General features: G+C 43.4%; 2 protein-coding genes across 2 annotated transcripts; both read left to right on the forward strand.

Annotated features, from left to right (window-relative positions):
- Positions 1 to 1919: 1919 nt before the first annotated feature.
- Positions 1920 to 4742, forward strand: ctu1 (cytosolic thiouridylase subunit 1 homolog (S. pombe)). Its single transcript, XM_078250280.1, has 3 exons — positions 1920 to 2084; positions 3119 to 3619; positions 3775 to 4742. Exons 2-3 carry the CDS (start codon positions 3124 to 3126, stop codon positions 4308 to 4310), a joined length of 1032 nt encoding a protein of 343 aa, XP_078106406.1. The 5' UTR covers positions 1920 to 2084; positions 3119 to 3123; the 3' UTR covers positions 4311 to 4742.
- A 362-nt stretch (positions 4743 to 5104) lies between these two features.
- Positions 5105 to 25434, forward strand: pxnb (paxillin b). The gene is made up of 11 exons (XM_078250281.1): positions 5105 to 5247; positions 17658 to 17866; positions 18312 to 18397; positions 18555 to 18694; positions 18770 to 18953; positions 19658 to 19772; positions 23160 to 23321; positions 23436 to 23609; positions 24314 to 24395; positions 24532 to 24680; positions 24798 to 25434. The coding sequence occupies exons 1-11, from the start codon at positions 5235 to 5237 to the stop codon at positions 25062 to 25064; spliced, it is 1581 nt and encodes a 526-aa protein (XP_078106407.1). The 5' UTR covers positions 5105 to 5234; the 3' UTR covers positions 25065 to 25434.
- Positions 25435 to 26863: the final 1429 nt, after the last annotated feature.

Here is a 26863-nt window from a genome sequence, read left to right on the forward strand (position 1 = left end):
CAATCTCCCCCTTCACTTTTCTGTAATCTTAACTATTCATTTTAGTGCTTAACCCACCTTTTGTCTGGTTAATTTAGCTAGCTAACTGTAAAGACAGCTAAACGCGAAGGGGGGAGAAATTCGGCAGGGAGGAGATTTTCAGTACAAACACCGGTAGCTAACATTATGGATGGCCGATGTTGTGACTAGGATGCCTGGGTCTGCTATTCTCTGTTTCCCGACGCTTCATTAAACTGCCGTTAGCGTTGTTAGCAATGGCACCGGCTGGGGCTAACGGTAACTAGCTATTGCTACATGTCCCGGCTTTGTGCCGGGGGAGTGAGGCAGGCAGAGCGGGGTGTGCTAGCTGGCTAAATTAACATTAGATTAATTGTCTATCTAGCTATACAGCTAACATTAACGTTACTAGTGAATTTATTCCTGGGTTAGCGCAGTGCTGCTTTTATCCGTGGTCAAAATAATCATACTACTAATAACTTTATGAGCGTATTGAACGATGTTGTAACCCTATAATGTTATCCACCAAACATTAGCTAGCATTAACGTTAGCTACTTGTCAACCAGCACATACATTGTAGTAACATTAAGCTGGATTAATAGTGATATGTATCAATAAATAAGGTTTCTGCTGTATTACTGTGTTGCCTGATGATGCCTTTTGGCAGAAAAAGCAGTGTTACCCGTATTTTTTTCTGTGACACTGTATGATTTACAATTACTCTCGAACGTCTGGGTGCCTGTGTTTTGACCATAGACTGTATATAAGAATGGACCAACAGATCCCATTGCTCTGGACGGAGACCAGTGAAGGCCTTTAGAAGCACTTTTCCGGTGAGCGCTGAGTGTTACTGCGCAGCCTCCAACTGAGAGAAACGACGTAAATGTGATGTGAGCAACGTGTCTGAAAGTTGTAAGTCTTCTGGTAGCTGTGCCAAGAGAAATCTCAATTATTCCCAATCTTGCAGAGACGGAGAGCGTAGGTATATGTAAGGAGATAACATGGACACAGGCTAATTATTGCTAACTAAAATGCTAGTTAACATTAGTAATTAAACTTAAACAGCTAATGTAAGTCCAAACTGCCTGCGAGCTTCTCCTGTACTATACGGTAATTCCTCTACTATGCAACAGTAAGTCGCATGGTTATGACACAATTGTTAGCCTATTTTTACAAAAACTTATACTACGGAGCCATAACGTGAGGTACAAGGTAATGCAGCCTTTTATACATTGTCGTGTTTCTTTAGAAATAAACAATGGACAAATAAAGTCTTTAAACGCTTCAGATGTAAAGTTATTCGCTGTCAAAGTTACGTCAAAATGAATGCCAGTCAATGGAATGCTAACGTCGGGTGATCGCTTTGTAGCATCAAAATGGCGCCATAGGAGATTCGAGCTCTGAAGCGAAGCTTACCCCCTTGGTTTTGACGGAAGTTACGATAACTAGATGGTGAAAGGTTTCATTTGTATATCTATTGACTGATATGTATTATTATTATTATTATTTTTTTTTTTTAACTTTCTTACTTATTTTTTTATTCTTTATGAAAACATGATCTGTAACAAAATGATTTGTGTTCTACAAGTTCAATTTCCTTTTTTGACAAATTGTAACATGTATTCTGCAATAAAAAAAATAAAAATAAAAAAAAAGGTTATATGACGCCACTGACAGGCGACTAAATGAAAAGTGACGTGTCTGAAAATAAATTAAGAGATTTCTCTGGGTTTGCCATTTGATGGAAACATTTGGGACAACTCAAAAAAATATATAACATAGGTATGGTCGTTTTAAGACATTTTATAGCAGAAAAGTTACATATTGTACCTTTAATATTAGTTTCACGTGCACTGGGCAACTGCGACCAATAGGTTGTGCTGCAGGGGCTAACGACTGACGCCACTTCCTGTTTTCCGGGTGAAGAAGAGCTAACGACACATGATGAAACAACATGCCACTTTATCTGGTCGTTTAACTAACGCTAATGTTGTTTAAGAAAGAAAAGTTATATTTTAAAAGTAGTTTTCCTAGTGTACTTCATCCCCACATTCTCGATTCAGACCTTGGTTTGTCGGAAACGTTGGTATGGAAATGTTAACTTATAGAAATGTGATTAGCTACTTAGCTAGCTAACGTTAGCTAGACCTGGAAACAGGTATAATGTTGACCGTTTGCTCATGATGATTTTGGTATCATTGGACTTTAATCACGCTGTCAAACCGGATAGCTAACGTTAATTAGCTGACGTGTGCTTTTATTATATTAAGTCATTTCAAAAAAGTTATGTGAAACATTTTAGGGCTTGTCTGTATGAACTTAATCCCACTAGCTAGCCAGGTTTATATAGTAGTTGGGAGTCTTGAACAGAGACAACCTCACATCTAACTTAGCTCCCTTCAAAGCTGGCAATTAACGTTAGCTACATGAGCTTTGCTCGTTGCCAAAAGTACATTCCTGTTAGACGTTTTATGAGTCGTTTTGTTCAACTATTAAATTCAGCATGCCTCAAAAACATATTAGTCCACTAATGCTACCGTGTACTTGTACAAGTTACTTACTTCCTTCTTAAATATTGTATGTTGTACAATATTTAACTTAGCTAGTTGGCGAGTTGGTCGAAATGTCCATTTGTAATCTGCTCTGTGCAGCAGCAGTGCATTATGGGTATCCATCAAAAAACATATTTAAAAATCAAGTTAATTTAGTATGCGAATGGCATTCTTAGTATACTGAATTTTGTCATTTTCCAGCTGCATAATCAAAACCTGTTTAGAATCACTTAGTGGTGTGGATTTGGGACACTATTTTTGCCATTACCCAGTATCAAAAAGTAGTCTTAATGCCAGATTTTCTGTGTCTTTTGTGTTCTCTTTATTGGAAAATAATGTATTTGTGTAATAAGGGCTTTTCTATAGCACAGACAGACTTATTAAACTATAGAGAGATTTTGTATTCCAGGGGCACCTTTTTACTAAAATAAAAGTGTAAGATCGCTTACAACAAGTGAATGATAATGAAAGAGAAAAAGTAATTGACACTAAAACCTGTGGGTCAGCTGTACTAAAGCATCTACCACAATAATATTGTTATCCTTTTGAAAAAAACTTCCTCCAACAGTCGAGATGCCTGTCCTGTGCAGTAACTGTGTTGACAAGCGTGCTGTGCTGAAACGTCCAAAAACGGGCCATTCGCTGTGTAAGGAGTGCTTTTTCTGGGCCTTTGAGGAGGAGGTGCATCAGACGATCGTGGCAGCACAGCTGTTCAACCCTGGGGAAATAGTAGGAATTGCTGCCTCGGGTGGAAAGGACTCCACAGTGCTCGCACATATAATGAAGCTTCTAAATGAGCGCTACAACTATGGCCTTGAACTTATGCTTCTCTCGGTGGATGAGGGAATCTCTGGTTACCGAGATGACTCCTTGGAGACAGTAAAGAGGAATCAGCAACAGTATGAGCTGCCGCTGAAGATTGTGTCGTATGAGGAGCTGTATGGCTGGACTATGGATGCTATAGTGAAGCAGGTGGGACTGAAAAATAACTGCACCTTCTGTGGAGTGTTCAGAAGGCAGGCATTAGACAGAGGAGCCATCATGCTGAAAGTGGACAAGATATGTACAGGTAACTCCAAATAACATCATTTTAAAATGTGAATGCAAAAGTTTCGACCTTGAAATTGGACTGAGCACACTTGGCCTCAATGTCAAAGAATAACTGTTTTGTTAGAATATGTTACAATGGCTGGATGTGTTTTTTTTTTTTTTTTTTTCCCACAGGTCACAATGCTGACGACGTGGCGGAGACGGTTTTGATGAACGTCTTGCGAGGTGACATAGCACGTTTGCGCCGCTGCACTGCCATTTCCACAGCCAGCGAAGGCGACGGGGTCGTGCCGCGCTGCAAGCCCCTCAAATATGCGTATGAGAAAGAGATTGTTCTCTACGCTTACTTTAAGAAGTTGGACTACTTTTCCACTGAATGTATCTACTCTCCCAATGCTTATCGTGGCCATGCAAGGACCTTTTTAAAAGACCTGGAGAGCGTAAGGCCTAGCTCCATAATGGATATCATCCACTCAGGGGAGAACCTGTCTGTGCGGGAGGGGGTGAAGATGCCTGTGCAGGGAACCTGCAACCGCTGTGGCTACATCTCCAGCCAGGCTCTGTGCAAGTCATGTGTGCTGCTGGAGGGGCTGAACCGAGGTCTGCCGAAGCTGGGCATCGGCAAACACCACCGCCTGCATGGCAAAATCCTCTCCCAGCAGCCCCTTACTGAGAAGGAGGAGAGGAAGCTGAAATCAGCAGACTTTTGACAATTATTATCCTCTGTTTTATTTGACATAAGACTAGATCTATATTAACATTTTAGAATAAACCACATTTGTTGTCTTTTACATAAGAAGAGACTAGTCTAATAAGTCAACTATGTTATTTGTTTTCATTTGGCATCAATTTAATATGTATTGAAAGTTGGCATGGAACCTCTCAGACCAGGGAAGCATCTTCACAGCATAGAAAGTCCATTCAGTGCTGTTTTACAGCTGATAACCAGGAATCACTGAGATACTATGTACACATACTATATATATATATATATATATATATATATATATATATGGAATCTCTCACTGATGGCATGTTTTATTTGATGCTACTTATGTTCCAATGCGAAAATCTCTGGGGAGGATATGATGACAGTTGTCACATTCCAAGGTGTTTTATAAACTAATTTAATAAATGCATTGTCCATATCCTTTTGTTTCTCCTGTTTGTTCTTGATTCGGATGAGATGAGCAGGATGCAGCAGTTATTATTCCTAATGAAATGTATCAGTTGAGGCTTAGAAACCAATGAAAACCCCACTCGTGTGACTACTTTATCAAAAACAAATTATGACAATATCCTTGAAGTTCGTCACTTTGGCTACAGTCGCATTACTTTAAAGTTAGTTTCGCATTGCCAGACCTATCTCCACAGCGCTGCAGCTGGCTGATGAACTGTGACACTTTGTGTAATTCCACCTTCTGGCCGCTAGATGTCGGTCATCACTGAGCCTCAGTCAGAGCGCGCGCTCTGGTAAAGTACACATGCACATATTGCAGCGCGTTCACGAGACCAAGCCTGACCAACTTCCAAGGCAGCAGTGGTGAAGTTTGGAGAGGAAAATTCAGACTTCGTAAACAGTTGAGAAGCTCACCAAACATAACACTGACACAGGCCAAAGCCAGGCAGCCACTATGGACGATTTAGGTAAGTTATGAAGTTGTTTATAAAACGCTCTGTTTTCCTACAGCCCTCAGTGAGGAACGGATAGCAGGGTGGAGGAGTTAACGTTACGACGAGATTTAATGTTGAAAAGACAGTTTCTGGGTCACATTAATTTGGAAATGCTAACTATTTTCTGACAAATGTTACAGTACTGTGTGGCTGAGTGATTGTGTGGCACATTTGACCCACTTTGATTTATATAACGTTAAGCATCGTAGTAACTTAGCGGCTGGACATCGTTAACGTTAGCCTTCACCACCACCACCACCACCTCCTTTTAAACTCTCCCTCTCTATATTAACGTTAATGTCTGATAATAATACGCTATCCTGCACTTTTAAAGAAACTACTTTTTTTTTCAATATATGTGCCAGAGGGAGGAGATATTTGGCTGACATTTTGACACCGAGCTTCAACATTACCTCCTCAACTTTTGCCCCCCAGGCTATTCATTCCAGCTTTGAAGTGGTGGAGTCAACAGGCCTCCCCATTTAGACTGCTCCGTACAGCACAATGTGAGCTCAACCCTGGCTTGGCTGGCTTTTAATGCATCTCCAGTTTGATGGAGCAGACTTAACTGCTCGTGATACTTAATTACTGACCATACAATCTAGCCTTGATACAGGACACAAAAATGCGATTAGGACAAATAGAAAAACTGCAAATTGTACTTTATGTAAACTCTACTGTATGTGATCACTGATTAGACATGTGGTAGCCATATGTTTAATTAAAAAACAAACACCCCAAAGAAAACCTCAATATCTCATTTTGCTATGGCAAAGGTAGTGTCAACACACCATTCTACAGGAGGTGAAACAGTAGTAGTAATTGGTAGGTTCCTGACCCAGGTTTTATATATTAGATTGGTGTAGATGTGCCAGTTTCAATCTGTGTCCACGTATCACAGACCTTGCGTTGGATTCAAAACCCTCATGGTCTGCCCTCATGTTTTATTGATTAATTATTGTACATTGACATTTAGAGTTGCAAATCTGGTAAAAAGGCATAAACCTACTTTTGTGTCTACCCGCAAGTACAAAATTCACTGCCTAATTCATTATTACTACACAACAGTCAGAATGTTTAAATGTAAGAGGACCCATAGTCATGTTTGGTTATTTGCCAAAATTGCTGTTAGAATAGATAATTTCCCCAAGAATATTAGATTTAAAATTTTATAAAAAAGACATACAAGAACAAATAACAGCAGAGAAGTGTGTAAAATGGTACAGAAATGTATAAACATACTCCGTCAGAACATATTTTCACACTATACACACTTGCTCCATACAACCGTATCAGGCCTTTTCATTAAGTTGAATTATTTTGCTCTATAAAACGTTTAGTCTACAAAAACAAAATCTGAAACTAGTGAAAAATGCCCATCATAAATTGTGAAACCCCAAAGTGACATCTTCAAATAGCTGGTTTTGCACGACTAATGGTTGAATACACAAAGATATTTAACTCACAGTGATCCAATATATTCTGAGAAAAGCAGCAAATCCTCACATTTGAGTGACAGTTCATTTCTGACATTTTTTCTTACACAATCGATGATCAAAATTGTTTAATCAACTAATCCTTCAGCACTACTGCATTTTTATCTGCCCTATATCCAATACTAATAATGACAATCAGTGACTGACTGTGTGTATCTCCATGCAGTCGTATCTGTTTTTTTTGTGCCTCATTAACCAGTCACCTCTTCAGTTCATTGGCCCTTGACCTTTTTGCACTGAACCTCTGAACTTCTAACTCTGGTTGTTATAGTTTTTACCAGCTGGTCAGTTTGCTATATTTGCTTATTCAGAATAAATTCCCTGTATTAAGCCTCTGTCAGTTATGTGTAGGGATGCTCCCATTGTAGGCATTTAGTGAATTGTTTAAGTGGAGAGACGATGGGCCGTATTTTGAGTTTGGCCCGATCTGAGAATACCTCCAGGGCACATTAGATGCTCTGGCTGCCATGGGCCACTGAAAGGGTTGATTGTTGTTTGAGAGGGAGCCTGCAGTCTCACTGAAGCAGCGTGGACAGCAGGCTGAAGGAGGAGGCGAGGCTGCTGAGGAATGTCGAACATCACTCTTTGTCAGGGATCCAAGGCTAAATACTCTCTGGGTCATGACTCACCTCCTACCACTACTCTCAGCCCCATACGTGCTGCCACCAGAGGGAGGGCTGTCGGTCCTCGAAATGGGTCTTCTGGTAATTGCAGACACTTATAGATTGTTTAAAAAAAGGTCTTGAGCTTTAAGGTCTGGTAGCCTGACGATCACAGAACCGTGAAGTTAAATTGCTTACTGTTACGATTTAAAACTTCTTTTTTTTATCCACATCATGTGGCAAACCCCTCCCATATCCTCCCTAAATATGCAATAACCACGACCAATGGCTTGTTAGCCCCCAGCTAACAAGGCCCCACAGGCCCTTGCCTTGAGGCCCATTTATGACTGACAGGTCTACATGGAGCTGTTTGGAAACCTGATCGGACTCCACTCTTTCCGTCTTCTTCTTGTGTATATTGATTAGCCCACGTTGCTAAACACTCGAGGAAGGGAATTCCCTCAGCATAGTGCGAGCACTCTTCCAGGCTGTCCCTTTGAGTCAGAAGTTTCCACAGGATTGCTCTGATCAGTCTTTTACAGTCCAGACCAGGTGGCAGCCAGGCCGAGCCTCACTGTCGTTACTGATGTGTTCAAGGGGACCAGTCCTCACCCAGATATGTCCTTTAGACCACGTGTGACACACTGTCCTTTGGTCTGTCCTGCTTCTGTGTTTCATGTTTGTGGAGTATGAAGCTAAGCTTCGCGCTCTTTGAATTCCTCAGGATTGCGTGAGATTCAGGCAGACTGACCTCACTGGGCTGAGGAGGCCCTGCTCTATGTCTGCAGGTTAACGGTGAAGAAATTGGATTGGTACAGACATGCATTATGCTGGAGGGTCATCATGGCTAAAGTGAAAATAACACTCATGCATGATAGACTTTCCTTTTGGTTGTAAATTCCCACTAAATTGGCTGTTTGTGGATTACCAAAACCCAGGTTCACTGTGTGGCCATTTGATTAATTTCATGCACTATCAAAGCCCTGTCTTGCAGAGGGGCTCATTTAAAAATATGGTTTTAGTACCTTAAATATTTTAGTTGATATTATACTTACATAGTGCATTTTCTTGTGTAATTGCGTGTTAAACCCAAACCCAACAACACGGTTTAGTCAGCATCAGTATATTTATTTGAGACACCGTGTGAGTCTTGCTTGAATCATTTAACACCGGAAACATGTTAACACTTAATATCACACTGTGTCCTATACAGATGAGAATGTAGCTAGTAACAGTCACACTTGCTGACTTTGTAACATGCAGAAATAGTCATCTGTACTGTATGTAAATTGGGTCATGTAAGCTGCTGAGGAAAAACTTCTTATCTTATCTTTTTTTACTTTCAGTTGAGCAACTAAAACACTGAAGAGGAACCAGACAGAATTGTGCGCGCTAGTGTGCAGTAGCCAATTAACATACTCATTGTTTATTCCTGTAATCGCCTGATAAGAAAAACAGCAGAAAACAGGTACTGTTTATCGCTTAAATGCAGACAGGCATCAGAACAATGTGAGACACTCTGCTCTATTTTGAACGCACTGAGGCCCCGTGTGTATACGTGAGGCAGCTATGTGGGCTGAAACTGACAGAAGCACCTACTAAACATGCCTTTTGTACACACATGGCAGCCTTGTTAGATTTCCTGTAATAGCATCAGTTGATCACCCTTCAGAGGAAGTTCTTTATTCTCCACGCAGGAGTAAAAGTTGGCTGTTGTAGAAGCAGCGTGGTCTTGAATGTTTACAGTGTTTGCACAGCATACCAAAAGATCTTAGGAGGTCTTAAGTGCTTTCTGTGTCCCGGTGTGTGGGCAGCACAGAGTTAGTGTTACCAGACTAGCTTTCATCACCCAATGAGAGCTGCAAGGTTAGCCATGGTAAACCAGTGGGCTCGCCTGCTCAGCTACAGGGAAGCTCCTGACTGTAAATCAGCCTTGTTCCCGAGCTCCACACCCATCCTGTTCTGGATCTGGGGAAGAGCGAGCTACATGGCTGACCTCATCGCTTAGGCAACAGACCCTGCCCCACATCCTGAGGAAACAGAGGAGAAAAACAATGAGCAGAGTCAGTGCTGAAGGCCAGCAAGCAACTAGTAGAGTGGGCAGCTGTGGGTCTCCAGTGTGTACATCGGCTGCCAGAACAGTGTTTTCCCTATTAAATGCTGTTGTACTGGTGCTTCACAGTCGCAGCGTCTTTCACTCTCGCTTCCTCTTTTCGTGCTGGTTCTCCACCTTCCCTGTTCCCTGGCCTTGTAACTTGGCTAAGAGCAGTGCTGATTATTTTCTGGGTCTGGGTAATGTTAGTTGGAATCCGAGTCCCTGCTGGATTCTTGGAGCATTACTCAAGCTGGGGACACCCCCCTCGAGGGCATGTTTGAAGACAAGGGAGCTTGATGTCTGTAAACGGGGCAGGAAATCTCACTTTTATTTTTCTAAATACTAAAATTCTGCTGTTATACAGTTTTAATATTGTATTGTATTAATCTACACTTTTCTACACTACACTAAGGCTTGTATCGAACCTCAATGCTTTATTGGTAATACCTGAAAAGTGTTCGTAGCACTGAGAATTGAAAAACTGTAAAGTACCAAAAGCCAGCATTAAAAGGTTGCTCAGCGTTTTGGTATCCGAATCTCACTAAGGTAACTAACTAACAAAGGCATCTAATCGGCAGTAGTTTAGAAAATGATACCATTGATCATCACAAGAATCTGATTTTTTTTTTTGGTCCTAGCTTCTCAAATGTTAATATTTGCTCGTTTTCTTAGTCTTAAGATATTAAATATATTTGGGTTTTGGAATGTTGGTCGGACAAAAATGCAATTTGAATATGTCAACTTTGGCTTCAGGAAAGTGTGATATGCATATTCTACTATTTTCTGACATTCTAAGGACCAAAAACAGTCGGGAAAATTATCAACAGGTTGGTCGATGATGACAATTCTTTGTTGCAGCCCTATTTGTTACTAGCCTGAGTGGGTGGCGTAGACTGACTTCATTCACTGTTTAAATCCATCAGGATTTTGCTGATGGCTGTTTTAATGTACTGCTCTTCTATAGGATGGCTACTGGTTTGGAGCATGGCTTGGTGTTTTCAGTCAATGTTTGAAGGACATGACGGCCTTTCTTTAAAGGCGCTGACACACCAACCCGATTATCGGCCGTCGGACAGTCTGGCGAAGGTCACTCGAGTCTGTTCGTTGTGTTCGGTGCCGTTGTCAGTCAGAGGAGCCCTCTGCCTTCATTTGGGCAGATTTGACTTGTTGAATCGGAAGGCGGGCAGTCGGACTCAATGGCCAATCTGAATGGTGGAGCGCTAACCCGGAAATGACGAGCGGGATGAGCCTCACTAACGGCTCTCAAAATCGGACAAAAATCTTTTAAACTGACCTTTGTCAATCTGAAATGAAGACCGATTCAGCAACTGCATGGCCTACTTCTCGCTTCAAATGTTTTCAGAAGCACGTTTCGGTGAACTATCATCGTAAAATATGAGATTGTATCTCGCGCACACGCAGAACGTACTCTCAAGTCGGCGTCGCTTCGGTGTCTTCCGAGGCACTTTTTTGACCAACTCAGGGAGGCAGTCAGTCCGACTGCCTTTTCTGCCGAAGGTCGGCCGTCGGGTTGGTGTGTCAGAGCCTTGAGGGTCTTCCTCATCCTACCCAATTACACTCTTTAATACACACAAGCCTACTCACTGGCATGCAGTCTTCACACATGCATCGCCAGAATGTGTCCTCAGTGACTAAGTGTTACCAGGGTGTTCAGTCTTTAGACTTTCCCCTGTCATCTGATTTACTGGTCTGTAGGGAAGTGCTTTTATTTTGGTCCAGCGTTCTCTCAAGGGGCGTGTCATCTCTCGGATATGGGGCTGCTTGGCAGAGTATTTTTAGGTATGTTTTTTTTTTAAGTAATCACCCTAAGATGCTTCTGTCTTTCGGATGGTATGCTATTACACTCATTCGTCCTTTGTCTGTATGGGCCTGTGTGTCCTGTAAAAACGGGCGGCCATCTGTAAACTGTAAGGCTTAACATTTATTTGAAAATGTCTCTCTTGGTCCATCATTCAATCTGTTTGCTGTTGGTCCATATTATCGCATTCACTCTCATTCTCTGTTAGTCTGTCCCTGGATTCTCCCCTGCCTCCCCTGCCTGTTTCACTGGCATGTCACCCTCCACCCCCTCTCCCTGGCCCCTGTCTGTCTTGTTTGATATAAATATCGTGTTGGGGTGGCCTGATGGGGTAGAGTTTCGGTGTGGGGCTGTGGCCAGTTCTGCTCTTTTGCTCCCTGGCTATAAACAGGTGAACTGTGGACCTTGGTAGGCCATCACCATTGCCCACATGTTAATAGAAAAGATTAAACAGCCCTGGTTACCCCCCCCTCCCTCCCTCCTTCCTGCCTGCACTGTACACCACACTCTGTGGGAAATGGGCAGTAAAAACATTGACATCTCCCTTATCCTGGAATTCAAAGCATGCTGTAGTTAGTGGAATGGGTCTTGTAATTGTCAAGACATTATTTTCATTTTATGAACTGACAGATGGGGTTTTGTAATTGCGCACATTCCTCACCGGTTCTCTACCTAAAATCCTGCGGTATTGGAGGAATGTGTGTTGTGCTTAAGTAGATTTTATTACAAAGCATCATTTTGTTTCCAGTTTGGACAGGTTGCATGTTAAAAGAGGTTTCCCTGGATTAGACTGTACCCGTCCCAGAGCCACCTTCCCCGTGTCCCCGCCGGATTGCTTTCTTTCTCAGAAGCGGACAGAGGAATGTGTGGAATTCCCCATGCACCTTCGCTCCCATCTGATAAACACTGCAGGACTGTGGCAGAGCCTTGGGGGGGGTGCAAAGGCAGGACTGTACATGTACCCACTGCCACAAAAATGTGTACACTATCCACATAACTTGAGAGTTGTTTGTTGAACGTAATGAAGATTAGTTACCACAGTGTGGCCACAGATGGTTCCCCATGACAGAGGGAGCCTCTGTTATATTGTTTGACTGACGTTTGATGAATTCATCTTGCATTATTAGTCCCAGTCATATCCTTTTTGATGACAGCTTTATTCCTCCAGACCTTGCACAATGGACCATTGAGTCAGGATGATGTTAGAGCAGAATTGGACTTTGTCCATTGTGGCTACTACCCCCTGTCTGAAATGGAAAAGATTAGCCTGTTACTTGGCTTACAGTGCACGTTTGCATTCTTAATGCTTCTAACTCTTCATGGACCAAAGTTGTCTGAGACTGACGAGGGCTTGTTGTCCGTCCTCGTGCCATGCAGACTCAATGCTGCCCTCTTCAGGGGAAATGAGGGACGCAAGACAATTTCAGTAGCATCTTTATCTTTATGCTTTTATGACCTGCATTAAATCAAATCACAGTGATGCACTAGTAGAAAGCTACAAAAGGATGTGACTGGAAAATTTTGGATTTATAAATGATACTTCTTTTGACGCTAAATTTAAACAGGTCTGACTGTGCTACAGGTCTTTTCTAATGCCCTGTTTTGATCTTGATTTATCCTGATATAGAAATTGCTGAATCTATGCTTGTGCATCTCCCACTGTGGTTATAGTGCCATCCGTATTAGGGCTGCAACTACCAATCATTTTTATTATCGACAAATCTGCTGATCTTCTATTTTAATGTTTTAAAAAAAAAAAGGGGGAAAATCACACATTTTTCACAATTTCCCAAAGCTCAACATGACACTTAAAATCACTTGTTTTGTCCTAACATCTGTCTAATCGAGCGCTGTGTGTTTGATGGAGTTGGCAGTTCAGCGTGCCGAGATGCCACCAGTTAAGTATGGCTATACTAGTACATGCCTGTGGCGTCTGATAAAAAATAAATCCAGAAGGATTATTTCAAATGAAGTACTTCATTGGTATCTGTATAACTTTAAGGGTACTGGTATTGGTACTAGTATCGTCATTTAAAAAAAAAAATGATACCCAGCCCAAGGCATAATGCATTAGACATTATAGTTTAAACAATGAAGCTAACTGTGATGATGTCCTTTGAGGAGAGCTACTCTTAAGAGTTGGCGGGCCTGTGCCTGAGTCACAGATGTGTAGTATCAGCATGTGGGAGGGGGGTATAATGAGTGTAGAGACACTTTTATAGTACAAGTTTCAAAAACTTGGCTCTCTACATGTGTTCTGGAAGACTTCAGGCAGTAGAGCTGTCCTCTCTGTCAAAGCCATGAAGAACGTCCTAGGAATACATTACCATAATTAGTTCGTCTTCAGGCACAGCTTTTTAAGATACAAAAGAAATGGTAATCTAAATACTACACTGTATTTTTCTATGACCCACCTTTGTCCCAAAACCAGCTGTGGTATTTGTCTATGCGGAGGCTTTGTTTTATGAGTGACAAAGTCAACTTCAGTAAGACCTTGTTCCACATGTCAGCACCAGGTGCAGATTATTTTGAGCTGGTCGTGATATTTCAGCACATTTGCACAGACATGGGCTACTCACTGAGTTTACCGCCTTTAAATAGGCTAGTGCTCCCATGTGGTTTACGTCAAACTTCATGACTTTAACATTTAGCTTCTGGCCAGGATCTCCTTTTGGACTTATGTCTGATGAAGGGTGGGAGCAGAGACAAGTGAGCGTCTCCAGTTTATCACACTTTTCTGTTTTGTGTTACCTTATCCCAGCTCATCTGAGTTGAACAGACACACTTAAGTCACATGTTTAAGAGACATAATTCTAACGTATGTACAGTTAGTTAAGTCAATTTGTAAATGCAGATTTGAGGGGGGAGAATGCACTAAATATTAGGTAGAAACCAGTGTTTGTAATTAAGATAAAGGCGCACTGAAAGGATTCCCTTATTGAAAGGAGAGCCTCACCTCAAACCACTCCCCCCCCCCGTAGACGGGCAACATGTTATCACTCCTTGTTGCTCACACTATCTTTGTCTGTACTTCTGTCTGCTTCATACACATGACAAATACACACACACACACACACACACACACAGAATATCCTGCTTGGAAGATATTACAGATACAGCATTTGGAACCAATAATGTGAGTACAGATACTGGCTTATTCACTTATTTTAAAAGTTACATTTTTGAATTCCGGATTATTACTGGGAACTGCTTTATTATTTCATTATAAGATTGCATTGGGAACGCTTTGTTGTTAGGACAAAGATATCCAGTCTATTCCCAGCCTGAGATGGCACCTGATTTTAAAAAAAATATATATATATTCTGTGTTTCTTTTTTTTTTTTTAATGGTCACTTGATTGTGGATGGTATGAAGGCAGTGTTCCATTTTTACTGGATGAGTATTCATTGGTGTGCAGTCAGACTTGATCTAAGTCTCCATGTACTACTCAGCTTCAGCTTTTAAGTTTTAAATAAAATGTTTACCTTTCTGCTGATTTACAGTAGGATTAATGTAACCTTGTGTGAAAGAATTGTGGAGTATTTGGATGTAGCAGGATGATTCAGATTACAAAAAAATGGCTACAAGTAATCCATCATCACTAATGTCCGTCTTCTGTTTTTTGTTACTAAATATTTTTCAAAACATCAAGAAGTTGTAGACTTCTGTCGTTTCTTGAACTAACTCCCAGTCAGGACAGTAAATTAACAGTCTTTATACAGACATATTTATAGAGAGACACTTTTTACTTAGGTAGATTGTATTTTTAGAAGCCCGACAGTTTTCGACCCTGCTTCTCGGGTGTTATGAGTTTAAAAGTGCAGTGATTCCTTGAAACAGACCGTAACCATTCCAAGCCTCTGTAGTGTCACAGTGTGCAGCCAGTGTTTGCGGCCTATTCTGGACAGGCTGAGGATGGATGGATTGTGTGACGTAAGAGTCTATTTTGCTACACTGTACCCCCTCAACCCTGGACTGGATTCAGAAACACTTTCTGTCTCTCTGCTTCTTTGTTCTTATCAGTCTGTCATGTTAAATTCACACCGAATCCCATAAAACGGAGACTATTCAAAGACGTACATTACTCACAGGGGTATAAGACTGAAATGAACAACTGAAATGACAGATAAAGCTCATAGACAGTAGATTTTTGATAAATAATCTCCAGAAATGATTACATGACTTAGTGGGTAAAGGTAAATAATAGAACAGCTAGAACAGTCTGGTAAGTTCAGAAAATGACATCGCTTTACTGTAATGCAGCCTTTAAAGCCAGGAAAAGACAACACTTACCATATTACGATATCCAAAATCCAAGATGATATCTAGTCTCACATCGCGATATCGATATGACATTGATATATTGCCCAGCCCTAATAGACAGCTAGCACTCATTGTCAGCAGGGTTGTATTTATAGGGGGGACTGATGGAAAAAAGTATGTTGGGGATTTCAGAGGGATATTTTATAAAGGCCTAATGGGTTTAGGTATGAAGTTGGGCTCAGCGAAGTACGGTGCCGTGCTGTGATGGTGACAGGGCCTAACCTTTCCGTTGAATGATCTGTGCTGAGGTGAAAAGCTTTTTTTGGTGAGGTTGGATTGACTCCGACTCGCTGCCATTGTGTGTTGACAGCCTGACACCCCAGTCAGGAGTCGCCTTAGAGCAACAACCCCAGTAAAGAAATTAATTGGTCTCCAGCCCAACCAAGTTTCACACAGTTCAGGAATTTGTCTCTGACCTGTTTGCTTTACGATGAATATTGTTATTTAAAGTGCTCATATTATGCTGTTTGGCTTTTTCTTTTTCCTTTATAGTTTTATATATTGTTTTTTGTGCATGTTATAGGTTTACAAAGTGAAAAAGCCCAAAGTCCACCCCAAAGGGACTTACCGTCTCCAACAGAAAACACTGTTCACAAACTGCTCCAAACAGCTCTATTGTAGTCCAGCCTTTACTTCAGCCATAAACAACTGGATGGCTGAAAGCTTTTTGCAGCTGAACCCAGATAAGACTGAGGTTTTAATTATAGCGCCAGACAGTGCTATTCCTCTGATCAAGCAGAACATTGGGCCTTTGTCATCTGCAGTCCGGCCCAGTCTAAGGAACCTTGGGGTGACATTTGACAAATCCCTATCTTTTGAAACTCTCATCAAATCATTGACCAAATCCTGTTTTTTTTCACTTGCCAATTTAATATTAGCAAATTAAGGGCTGTGGTCCCTCAGTTAGACCTGGAGATGCTCATCCATGCCTTCATTTCCTCCCGTATTAACTATTGCAATTCACTTTTCTCCTCACTCAATAAATTTGTCCTTCACCGCCTGCAATCCATTCAAAACGCTGCTGCGAGGCTTCTTACTAGATCAAACATGCGCACCCATACCACCCCTTTACTCTACTCCCTTCACTGGCTTCCTGTAACCTACAGGATCCAATTCAAAATTCTCACCATAACCTATAGGGCTCTACATGGTCAGGGCCCTGATCATCTTGCCAACATAATTCACTTACACACCCCCTCCCGGTTTCTCGGATCTGTCAATCAAAATCTGCTATCCACGCCACGCACTCGTCTGAAGACGTGGGGATAGAGCTTTTGAGGCTATGGCACCCAGACTCTGGAATGCTCTACCTACCAGCATTAGGTTTGCTGAGAATGTGGACTGTTTTAAGGGACAAGTGAAGACTCACTTGTTCAGGCTAGCTTTTGGGTAGCCTAGGTCTTTTATTTATTTGATATTGTTTCTGTTGTATTTGTATTTTATTCTATTGATTATTTTTACCATGTTTTTATTGTCTATGCACATTGTAAAGCACTTTGTGACCTTGTCTGTGAAAAGCGTTGTATAAATAAAATGTACTTACTTCCGTGTCGAACGTGCGTCACTTTGTAACACAATGCTCGCCTAGCTGCTAGCGTGGCACGCCCTCATACTCTGCTTCTGACTGGCTAGCAGTGCTTACCTAGCTACTGCGCATGTGCGGCTCCCAACAAAGATGGAACAGAAGTGTGATGTCTCACTCTGTAGCTAAAACAGAGAGCTCAACACACAGGGTGAAAAGAGGAGCTGCAGCAATGTGCAGTACAACAAAAATATGATTTTTGAAAATTAAACCATGTAAACCTATTCAGGTACAACCTCTAAATACAATTATGAACCTGAAAATGAGCATAATATGAGCACTTTAAATAAAAGTAAGACATGGACAATTGCTCATACAAAGATTATATTTATTTGACCAAGCACCATTGTTATGTGGACCTAATGTATGTTTAATGTATGTTTGTTTTTTTGGTAGGTACAAGATTTAGTTTTAGGTGCACCTTGCAACAAAAATGCAATCAAACTTTACCAACAAATCTTTCAGACGCGTTGCTGGCGGACCTGGAATCTACTACGTCCCACATCTCAAAGCGACCGGTGTTCTTGCCGGAGGAGACCCCCTACTCCATCCCCACCGGAGGACACTCCTACCAGGATGTGTCCGTTCCACCTCCAGTCCCTCCTCCACCCTCAGCCGAGGCTCTGAACGGGTCACTGATAGACCAGCCGGACTCCCTCCACTCCTCTCAGCAGGTCGGTCTCTGTAGTGTGACCATGCATAACTCACAAGCTAATGTTTGATGAAGCCATTCGACAAACAGGTTTGTCACAAAGTGCTTTAAGAAGAAGCGTGAAGTCAGGGTACAAAATAAACTTTTTGTCCACCAGCCACTCAATAGATTTGTTGGCTTGTGTGTTTGTTTGGCTGGTGGGTGGTGCTAATTTTGAACCCTGCATGAAGTACAAGGAAGTGACACAGCTCAAATTTAGATTTGGTAGATATACAAAATAGCATGTATCATGTATGTCTGTGTGCTTGTGATTACAATCTCCGATATCGGATTAATGAGAAAAGAAATATGAGCAGGAATGTTTAGTCTTTAACAGTTAACGGGGTCCAGGTGGGTGTCAGATTGAAAGCCAAATGAAAGTTGAGCACAGGTTTTCTCAGCATGTCTGACTGATGTGTCCTCTGCAGTCGTTAGGTTCCGCACAGAAGAGCTCATGGTCCAGGGACAGTAGCAGCTCCCCGTTGTCTCACATCGAAGAGGACCACGTCTACAGGTATCCTGTTGTGTGTGTGTGTGTGTGTGTGTGTGTGTGTGTGTGTGTGTGTGTGTGTGTGTGTGTGTGTGTGTGTGTGTGTGTGTGTGTGTAACGTTGAGCGTATCATCCGTCATTTTCTTTTACCTGTGGTTGTCTCTGTCTGTCTCCTCTTCAGTTTTCCAAACAAATCGAAGTCATCAGACTCGTCAACAGCAGCCATGACCTCCGCCATGGGCAGTAACCTCTCGGAGCTCGACCGGCTGCTGCTGGAACTCAACGCGGTGCAACAGAGCTCCCCTTCATTCCCCACTACAGGTACACACAAAGCCCTCAGCCTTATCAGTTCTGTTTGTGTTGAGCAGAGTTAGTTCAACTGTTGTGTGTCCACAGAGGAGGCCGCTCCACCCTTACCCTCCTGCAGCATCACCCATTACGAGAACGGCGGCTCCCCTGACATCATGGTGAGCCCCCCCCCTCAGGAGAAACCCAAGAGGAACGGAACGAGGCTGGATGAGGCCCGACCCACCGTGGAGAGTCTGCTGGACGAGCTGGAGGGCTCAGTGCCTTCACCCAGGTACACGCAGTCTCTCCACTGCAGCTGCTCGCTAACTTGGAATATTTGGGCGCCCGGATAGCTCGGTTGGTGGAGCGGGCGCCCATGTGTAGAAGCTTGCTCCTCCACGCAGCGGGCCCGGGTTCGACTCCGACCTGCGGCCTTTTGCTGCATGTCGTTCCCCCTCTCTCTCCCCTTTCATGTCTTCAGCTGTCCTGTCAAATGACGGCCTAAAATGCCCCAAAGAATTCTTTAACTTGGCATATATTTGCAGTGTTTTCCCTAGGTTTGTGAAAGGCAGATGGTTTACGTTTTTCAATAAAATAAAAAAAAGAAAGAAAGAGAAGCAATTTCACATAATTTTTTTACCATATCTGTTTCTAAAATGTTGAAAAAGCTAAAGAAGATAATAAACAACACTCAAAAAACTAAAACTTGCTAATAAAACCATGCTATGAACCAAGTAAAATCATTAGATCTGAGAAAAGTCATTTAGTTATATTTATTCGGCTTAGGTGGTGCACAAAACAGCTTGGTTGCTGCACCTAAGCCTTACAATGGTAGAGAAAACCCTGAAAAAGACGTAGGCTTTCATGACTCTCATTAGGATGAAACGTTTAGAGGTGATCTTGCAGTGAGAAAATTAGGCGGTCGATATTTTGAGTTCTGCTAGGCTTCAGTGTTTGCATTTAATTTCAAATCGTATTACACTTTGTATTTTCCAGCTCCTCCGCCCGCCACAGCGATTTGGACTCACCCTCTCAGCAGCAAGCCAGAATTTCAGCTTCCTGTGCCACCAGAGAGCTAGACGAGCTGATGGCCTCTTTGTCTGACTTCAAGGTACAACGCAGCATGCTCAACAAAACGCACACTTCTCCTGTCATATTCCTGATGATTTCTCTGTCCTCTTCCTCTGATCTTGCCTATGCTTCTCTGTCCTCTAGCCCAGTTCTTTGGGCTCTGTGCTGGAGCCAGCAGGAGCATCTTCCAGCTCTCCTCATCCTCCAGCCTCTTCCTCCATCGCCCCAGTGGCTTCTCCTTTCCTCTGTCTGTCCCACCCGTCTGCCCCTGCCTCTCCTCTTTTCTCTTTGCCTGCTGGTCTAGAGCTGCACATAGACGAGGATGGAGGAGACGGTGGCATGTCGATGCCCCATGCGAACCGTCGCTGTCCCCACAGTCCTATATCCTCCCTATCTGCCGCCAGTGACCTGGACCTGGACTCTATCGTGGATGTCTCTGCCACCATGCTGTCATCCCAAACCAAGTCTCTGCTAGTCCTCTCTCATGCCGCTTCCTCTAACTCCAGCCTCATGAGAAATAGCCCGAGTCCTTCCAACACCACCACCACCCCCTCACTTACCTCAGTTAACACCATCCTGGACCACAAGTCCCCGAGTCCATCTGTAGAACGGGTCTCACCCTCAAAATTCCCCTGCGCTCCTGAGACTACGGGGTCCGCTTCTTTTCACGACCTCGTTTTGCATTTCTCCTCTCCACCTCCTTCTAAAAACCTCACCCCTCCTCTATCGGCTCCAAAGACTCCTTCGCCCGTCCCTGTTGCTGCCTCTATATCTCCACCTTCTGCACACGCTTCCTCAAAAACCACCTCACCATCTCCGGTCTCTCCGTTGATGGTCCCCTCTCCGCCGGCCTTCGCTAGCCCCAGCAGACAACTGTTGGAGTCGGCCCCCAGGGACCCAGCCCAGGGAGCCAGCCCCTTCACTGTGCAGCAAACCCCCGTGGTGGAGCCCTCCCTGGACGAGGCACTAGACAAGCTGCTAGCAATGAGTTTTGCGCAGAATCACTCCGACGCACACATGGAGGAACCCCAGCAGACGCTGGCGGCCCAGTGTCTAGGCAGAGGAATGCCGGAGGTGCACGAGGAGCTCATCCTGCCTATGGACAGAAACAGCGTGCAGCCGGACACTTTCACCAGCACCACCAACACCATCACAGACGGCTCGGTGGACGGAGGCACTGATGGGAACGGAGATTTAGACTGGGCTGACGAGGAGCTGTCCATGTCCTTCCACGACGGACTGGACGGCACCATGACGCCTTACACTGAGAGGCCGTACACAGATGGCAGCATGACCCCGCTGACAGAGGCCAGCTGGATGGATGAGTCCATGACCCCGTCTTCATGCCCCGGGACCCCTGACGTTGCCCTGGACCTGCCCCTGCTGCAGACCCCCACCATGGACAGAGTCTCTGCTTCCGGACATGTATGCATCTGCACTCCCGCTTGACACGACATGGGCTTGTTTTGCTCACATGGTTTTGTTCTTGCTTAAGAGACTGACGCTTCTACAGTGGCTGGCCTCTGCTTTGAGGGTCCTCACTAGTATCATTTTTAACATCTTACCGCAGATAAGATAAGATTTGTTTTGTTAGCATTCAATGTTATCACTCAAATCTCAGTTAGCACTATCAAGTAGGGCCGAAACAATTAGACAAATAAGTCGATTGACTGACATTGAATCAACAATACGAAAGTCTGCTGCTTCTCTGTGTTTTATATTATTTTAAGTTGAATATCTTTTGGGGTGTAGACTATTTGTCACATAAAACACAGCAGGGTTTCAGTATTTACTCTTCTCATAGTCTACATGGTTAATTGATTAATCAAGAAAAAGAAAATCTGACAATCACAAGACCGTAGCCCTACTGTCAAGCCTCATGAGGGGTAACGACAAGATGCCCTAATTTGACTGTCCAGTCGAGAATCAGATGCCCATTTAGCTGGGCAGAAACTAGACCGAACAAATAAGGATTGTATTTGAGAACGTCTTTTTGAAAATACCTCGTCAGAGAGAAGCTAGTGGAATACAAGGTAGCTGAGAAAGGGAGATGCTTTTTGTAATCGAGAGTTTTTGCTAAGATACTGCACTCAGTACCAGTACTCAGCATGGCACATCCTGAAAATCAAAACCAAAATCCTTCTTACCTGTTGCACCAGTTTTGTGTGGAGGACCCTAATGCGACCGGCGTTGTGAAGTTGCTGTGGTTCATCATGGCTAGGGTTTTTGAGTTTTGAAAGCACCTGACATAAGCATGCTGCAAGATGTGCATGGAGTGTGACTGTGAGCCCACTGACCACAGCATCCTGGCCTTTCCCTAGTTTAAAAAAAAGAAAAAATCCCAGTGTGTGCGACTCACCTTGCTGCCTCAGAGCTCTGCTGTGACTGCTTCAGCTGGGTGATGTTTGATGTTGACGGCGTATGATAAGATGCTCACCGTTCCATCTTAGATCAAATCAGTGATTAGGCGCACTAAGGAGACTCCTAACGTGCACCCCATGTTCCGCGATGGCCACCTGCGCAGGAAGATGGGACCCATCATTGTGAACAAGAACACTTCTCAGGACCGCCTCATAGAGGAGCTTCAGGGAAAGTTCGGGATCGGCCGTTCAGAGCGGCGACGTAAACAGCCGGATGACTGGCTGACCGAGGGTGTCATCGTCACGTCCAAACCCCAGCGTTTCCGTCCCGACGGGGCCGGCAGTGAGGTCGACAAGGTTGGCTTCATTGTGCAGAAAACAGTGTTCCCAAATATTTCTTTTCCCAATCAATTCACCTACAGTTTTCTCCACACTTTGCTCTCTGTGTTCCCTTCCTTCTCTCTGTTTTTCTCGCTTCTTTTAGGTCATTATTCCCCCAGAATCGCCTGTCCCTGTGAGGAAGGTGCTCCCGCCTGTCTCTCCCCCCGCCCCTCGTTGCCCTCCTATTATTGAAGAACCGAAGCGACTACTACCAGTACGGCAGCCCCCTATCCCTATACCGCCACCGCCACCGCTCCCTCCCCCTCCCTCTCCCCCTCCACCTCCCTCCCCTCCTCCACAACCTCGGCACATCCAGGAAACCGCTCCACCTCGGCAGATTATAAAAGCTGCACCTCCACCAGCCCCAATTCAGGAACCTCCTGCCCCCAAACCAGAGCCCCCTCCTCCTGTTCTGAAAACCCCAACCCGCCCTCCACCAGTGGAGCCAGTGACGCCGCTTGCACCCAAAGTCCTGGTGTCAGTAGGCTGTCAAACAGAGTATGACCCAATCTTCCCTCCAATGCAGGCATGAACCCCCTGTCTCTTATTCCCTTCTTCTTTTTCACACTTTTTCATTTTTTAAATCTTTAGTAACCTCAAACTTGAATATTGCATATTGATTTTTGGTTACGTTTCTGTGTGTATTAGGCACACCTTCAACTGTTTTCATAATTGAACCATTTCAGATTATGGCCCAAGGGAAGGGCGGCGTTCCCGGTGGGCCTCCAACACAGGTCAACAAGCTGGACAACATGCTCGGGAGCCTGCAGTCGGACCTCAACAAACTGGGTGTGCAGACGGTAGCCAAAGGAGTTTGCGGAGCCTGCTGTAAACCAATTGTGGGACAGGTGAAATGCTTTTATTTTTTATTTTTAAGATAAAACATTTGTATATATAAATACGCGATCAATCTAATCACTTTTAGAGTACTAAATGCACAATCCACTTTTCTGTTTGTCCAGGTGGTGACTGCCATGGGCCGCACATGGCACCCTGAGCACTTTGTGTGCACACACTGTCAGGAGGAGATCGGCTCTAGGAACTTCTTTGAGCGCGAAGGACAGCCGTACTGCGAGACGGATTACCACAACTTGTTCTCCCCACGGTGCTACTACTGCAACGGGCCCATATTGGATGTGAGCCACATGCTTTACGTAACATGGTCATGTCTGTTGTAGATTAGGCCGGTTACGCACTGGCTGCGTCGCGCGAGCGTGGCGTTTCTGTTGCGTTGGCGTTTTTCTGGCGTCTTTACACACTAGAAGCGTGTCTGACGCAGCGCTGCTGCTGCTGCTAGCCTTGTCTGTACACATGTATGTTTCTCATTGATAAAATACCACGTTAAACATGAATATAGACTGATTTGATTACAGCAAAGACAACGTCGGCAGTATTGACGGCAAAATAGGCTACAGAATATTTCATTCTGCACTGACAGGTAATATTAGAAAAGATTTTTTTTTTTATTGCATTTATATCTGCATTTATATCAAAACCTAGATACTTTCAAACATCAACATGTCATTTATTAATATGTATTAGTGTCGAAATGACACATAAACATCTTTTCCTATTCTATTTTGCCTGGAAACGCTTCCAACACGCTTGCGCGTCGCGTGAAAAATAGGCGTCGGTCCTATTTCTAGCACGCACACGTTTTCGGCGCGAGCCACGCCTGAGACGTGCGTGCCACGTAGGCAGTGTGCAAACTCTAACCTGTTAACATGGGAGCCGAAATATAAACGGACACGCCACGCAGCTGACGCGCTCGCGCGACACAGCCAGTGCGGAACCGGCCTTACAGTCAGCCAACCAATAAGCGTTGTCATTGTCTGTTCAGAAAGTTGTGACGGCGCTGGATAGGACATGGCATCCTGAACACTTCTTCTGCGCTCAGTGTGGATCCTTCTTTGGCCCAGAGGGTATTGTGATCCGTTGCATTGAATTATTACTATTCATTTTACATGTACACATAGTACTATAAACACTAGTTTCTGTTTGCATTTTGTTGTAATTGATTAAAAAAAAGAAATCTGTTTTCTGTTCCTACTAATGAAGGCTTTCATGAAAAGGATGGAAAAGCCTTTTGCAGGAAGGATTACTTTGACATGTTTGCACCAAAATGTGGCGGCTGTGCCAGAGCCATTCTGGAGAACTACATCTCAGCGCTGAACAGCCTTTGGCATCCCGAGTGTTTTGTTTGCAGGGTCTGTATCTTGCATTGCATTTGCAATTTTTTTTTTGTTTTTGTTTTTTATGCACCTGAGTTTAGCTCAAGTGCACGTTTAAGAATACTAGCATCTTCCTCTTGTCTTTGTTTACAGGAGTGCTTCACCCCGTTTGTGAATGGAAGTTTCTTTGAGCACGATGGCCAGCCCTACTGTGAAGTGCACTACCACGAGCGCCGCGGCTCCCTCTGCTCCGGCTGTCAGAAGCCCATCACGGGACGCTGTATCACCGCCATGTCCAAGAAGTTCCACCCGGAGCACTTTGTCTGTGCCTTCTGCCTGAAACAACTCAACAAAGGCACCTTTAAAGAACAAAACGACAAACCCTACTGCCACGGCTGCTTCGTCAAGCTGTTCAGTTAGGGAGTTAAGGGAGCGCGGTTAACAGTTATGGGTCAAGGCTTAAGAAGTGTCTAAAGCATCTTCAGCACAGGTAGGGGGCGGGGATGGGGTGAATTGTGTTTGTATCGATAGCAAAGAAGGTTGTCTGTATTCTGATGGTGACATTGAGTGTGTATGGATTAGGTATGTGCATGTGGTTGAAGCTGCATACGGTGTCTTCCAGAATGAAATACATTTTAACTTGTCCTTCAGACATTTGGAGAAAAAAAACGTCCCCATTTTCAGACCGACGGCTATGCATTTTTGAAGCTCTTCTAGGTTCCGAGTGGCCCAAGTGTGACTCAGAGATACCCCAAAAGTGACATTACAAGGTTTTTTTTTTTTTTTTTTTTTAAATCAATACTGATTTCCACAAAAATCCCCTGAAATGTGTTGGATATTTTCAACAAAGAGCAGTCCTTTTTGTAATTTGCATACTTGTGTTTTCAACTCTTTTTAGTTTTTATTTTGTTAGATGGTGGTGAAACGTTACTGAACACTGTAGAAATCCATGAAGTACTCTGCGTGTTTTGACACTGTTGCTCACTGGTTGAGCGTGTCATTTTAGAAACCATGAAAAAAAAAAAAAAGACACCTAAAAATCAGAAAAGGCTAACAGGGAGCAGGTGACCTGTTGTTTTGTAACATTACAATATAAACTGTTTTTACAACACAAGAGAGTAGAAAGGCTTTTCACCCCCATGGTTTAAAGTCGGACCGAGCAGATGGGACGAATCCATGATATCACTATAGCAATGGGAAATGGGCTTCGTCAGCAATCACAATTCTTTTGTATGTGTGAAAAATCTAGTGTCTTGACACTTTTACAGACAGCAAGAAAACACCCATATATAAAGATTTGAAGTGTCCGAGTTTTGAACTGTATGAATCAATTGCACACGGAGTGTCAAGCACACCTTTATTTTCTTTATTTTTTTTAAGCCAACAGCAAACCATGCATTGAATATTTTCACAGTGACCATCAATAAAGAAATTCAGTATGTAGCCTCCCACCAGTAGCTGCAGTGTAATCACTCTCGGTTACATTATGTTTGAACAAACGTCGCGTTTTTGTGCTGCCAAATCATTCCTTGTATTTTCACAGAAGAAAAGAGAAACCAATCTGAAAACAGATTCTTGCAGTTGCCTCTTACAGTGAAGTGGAATCACACAAAGATATTGGGAGTATATTGGTCACTGCCATTACTGTTTCTAGGTACATGCTGAGAAGAGTTTTTATCTTTTCTGTAAATATCCAATGCAGCTACATTGTAAGCAAAGTGCTGGCATGCTTAGCATGTACATGTGTTTAATAACCACTCATTCAAAGAGGGAGAGGGCTGCTGGGAAGGCATAGCAAAGATACCTTGATATTTTTTGGTGTCATTACTGTATTGAGAAGCTGATGAATGTTCACTATTTTGGAAAGTACATAATACAAGAAAAATGTGCCTGTGATATTGCAATGACTCTATGCAACTGTGGATTAACAACTTTGTATGTCAGCATCAACATGTCTTTCTGAAGTAACAGGCTGTCTGTGCCATTGTATCAGTACCATGTCTAATAACACTGGCAAATTCAGCAAAAAAATACTGATAATAGATCATTAGTCCGCAGTTATGTTTTCATGTTATTAGTCTGTGAGTCCACTGAAAAATATGAGAGCCTGGTGGTCTGTTGATGACTCATGTCCCTCAGCATCCGAGTAGCATCTACTGTATGAGCACCAGGTTGGGTCTGTACATGGAATCGTGACACGCAGCAGATATATATCGGGC

Source organism: Sander vitreus, chromosome 5 (assembly GCF_031162955.1).
Source record: "Sander vitreus isolate 19-12246 chromosome 5, sanVit1, whole genome shotgun sequence".
NCBI lineage: Eukaryota > Metazoa > Chordata > Actinopteri > Perciformes > Percidae > Sander > Sander vitreus.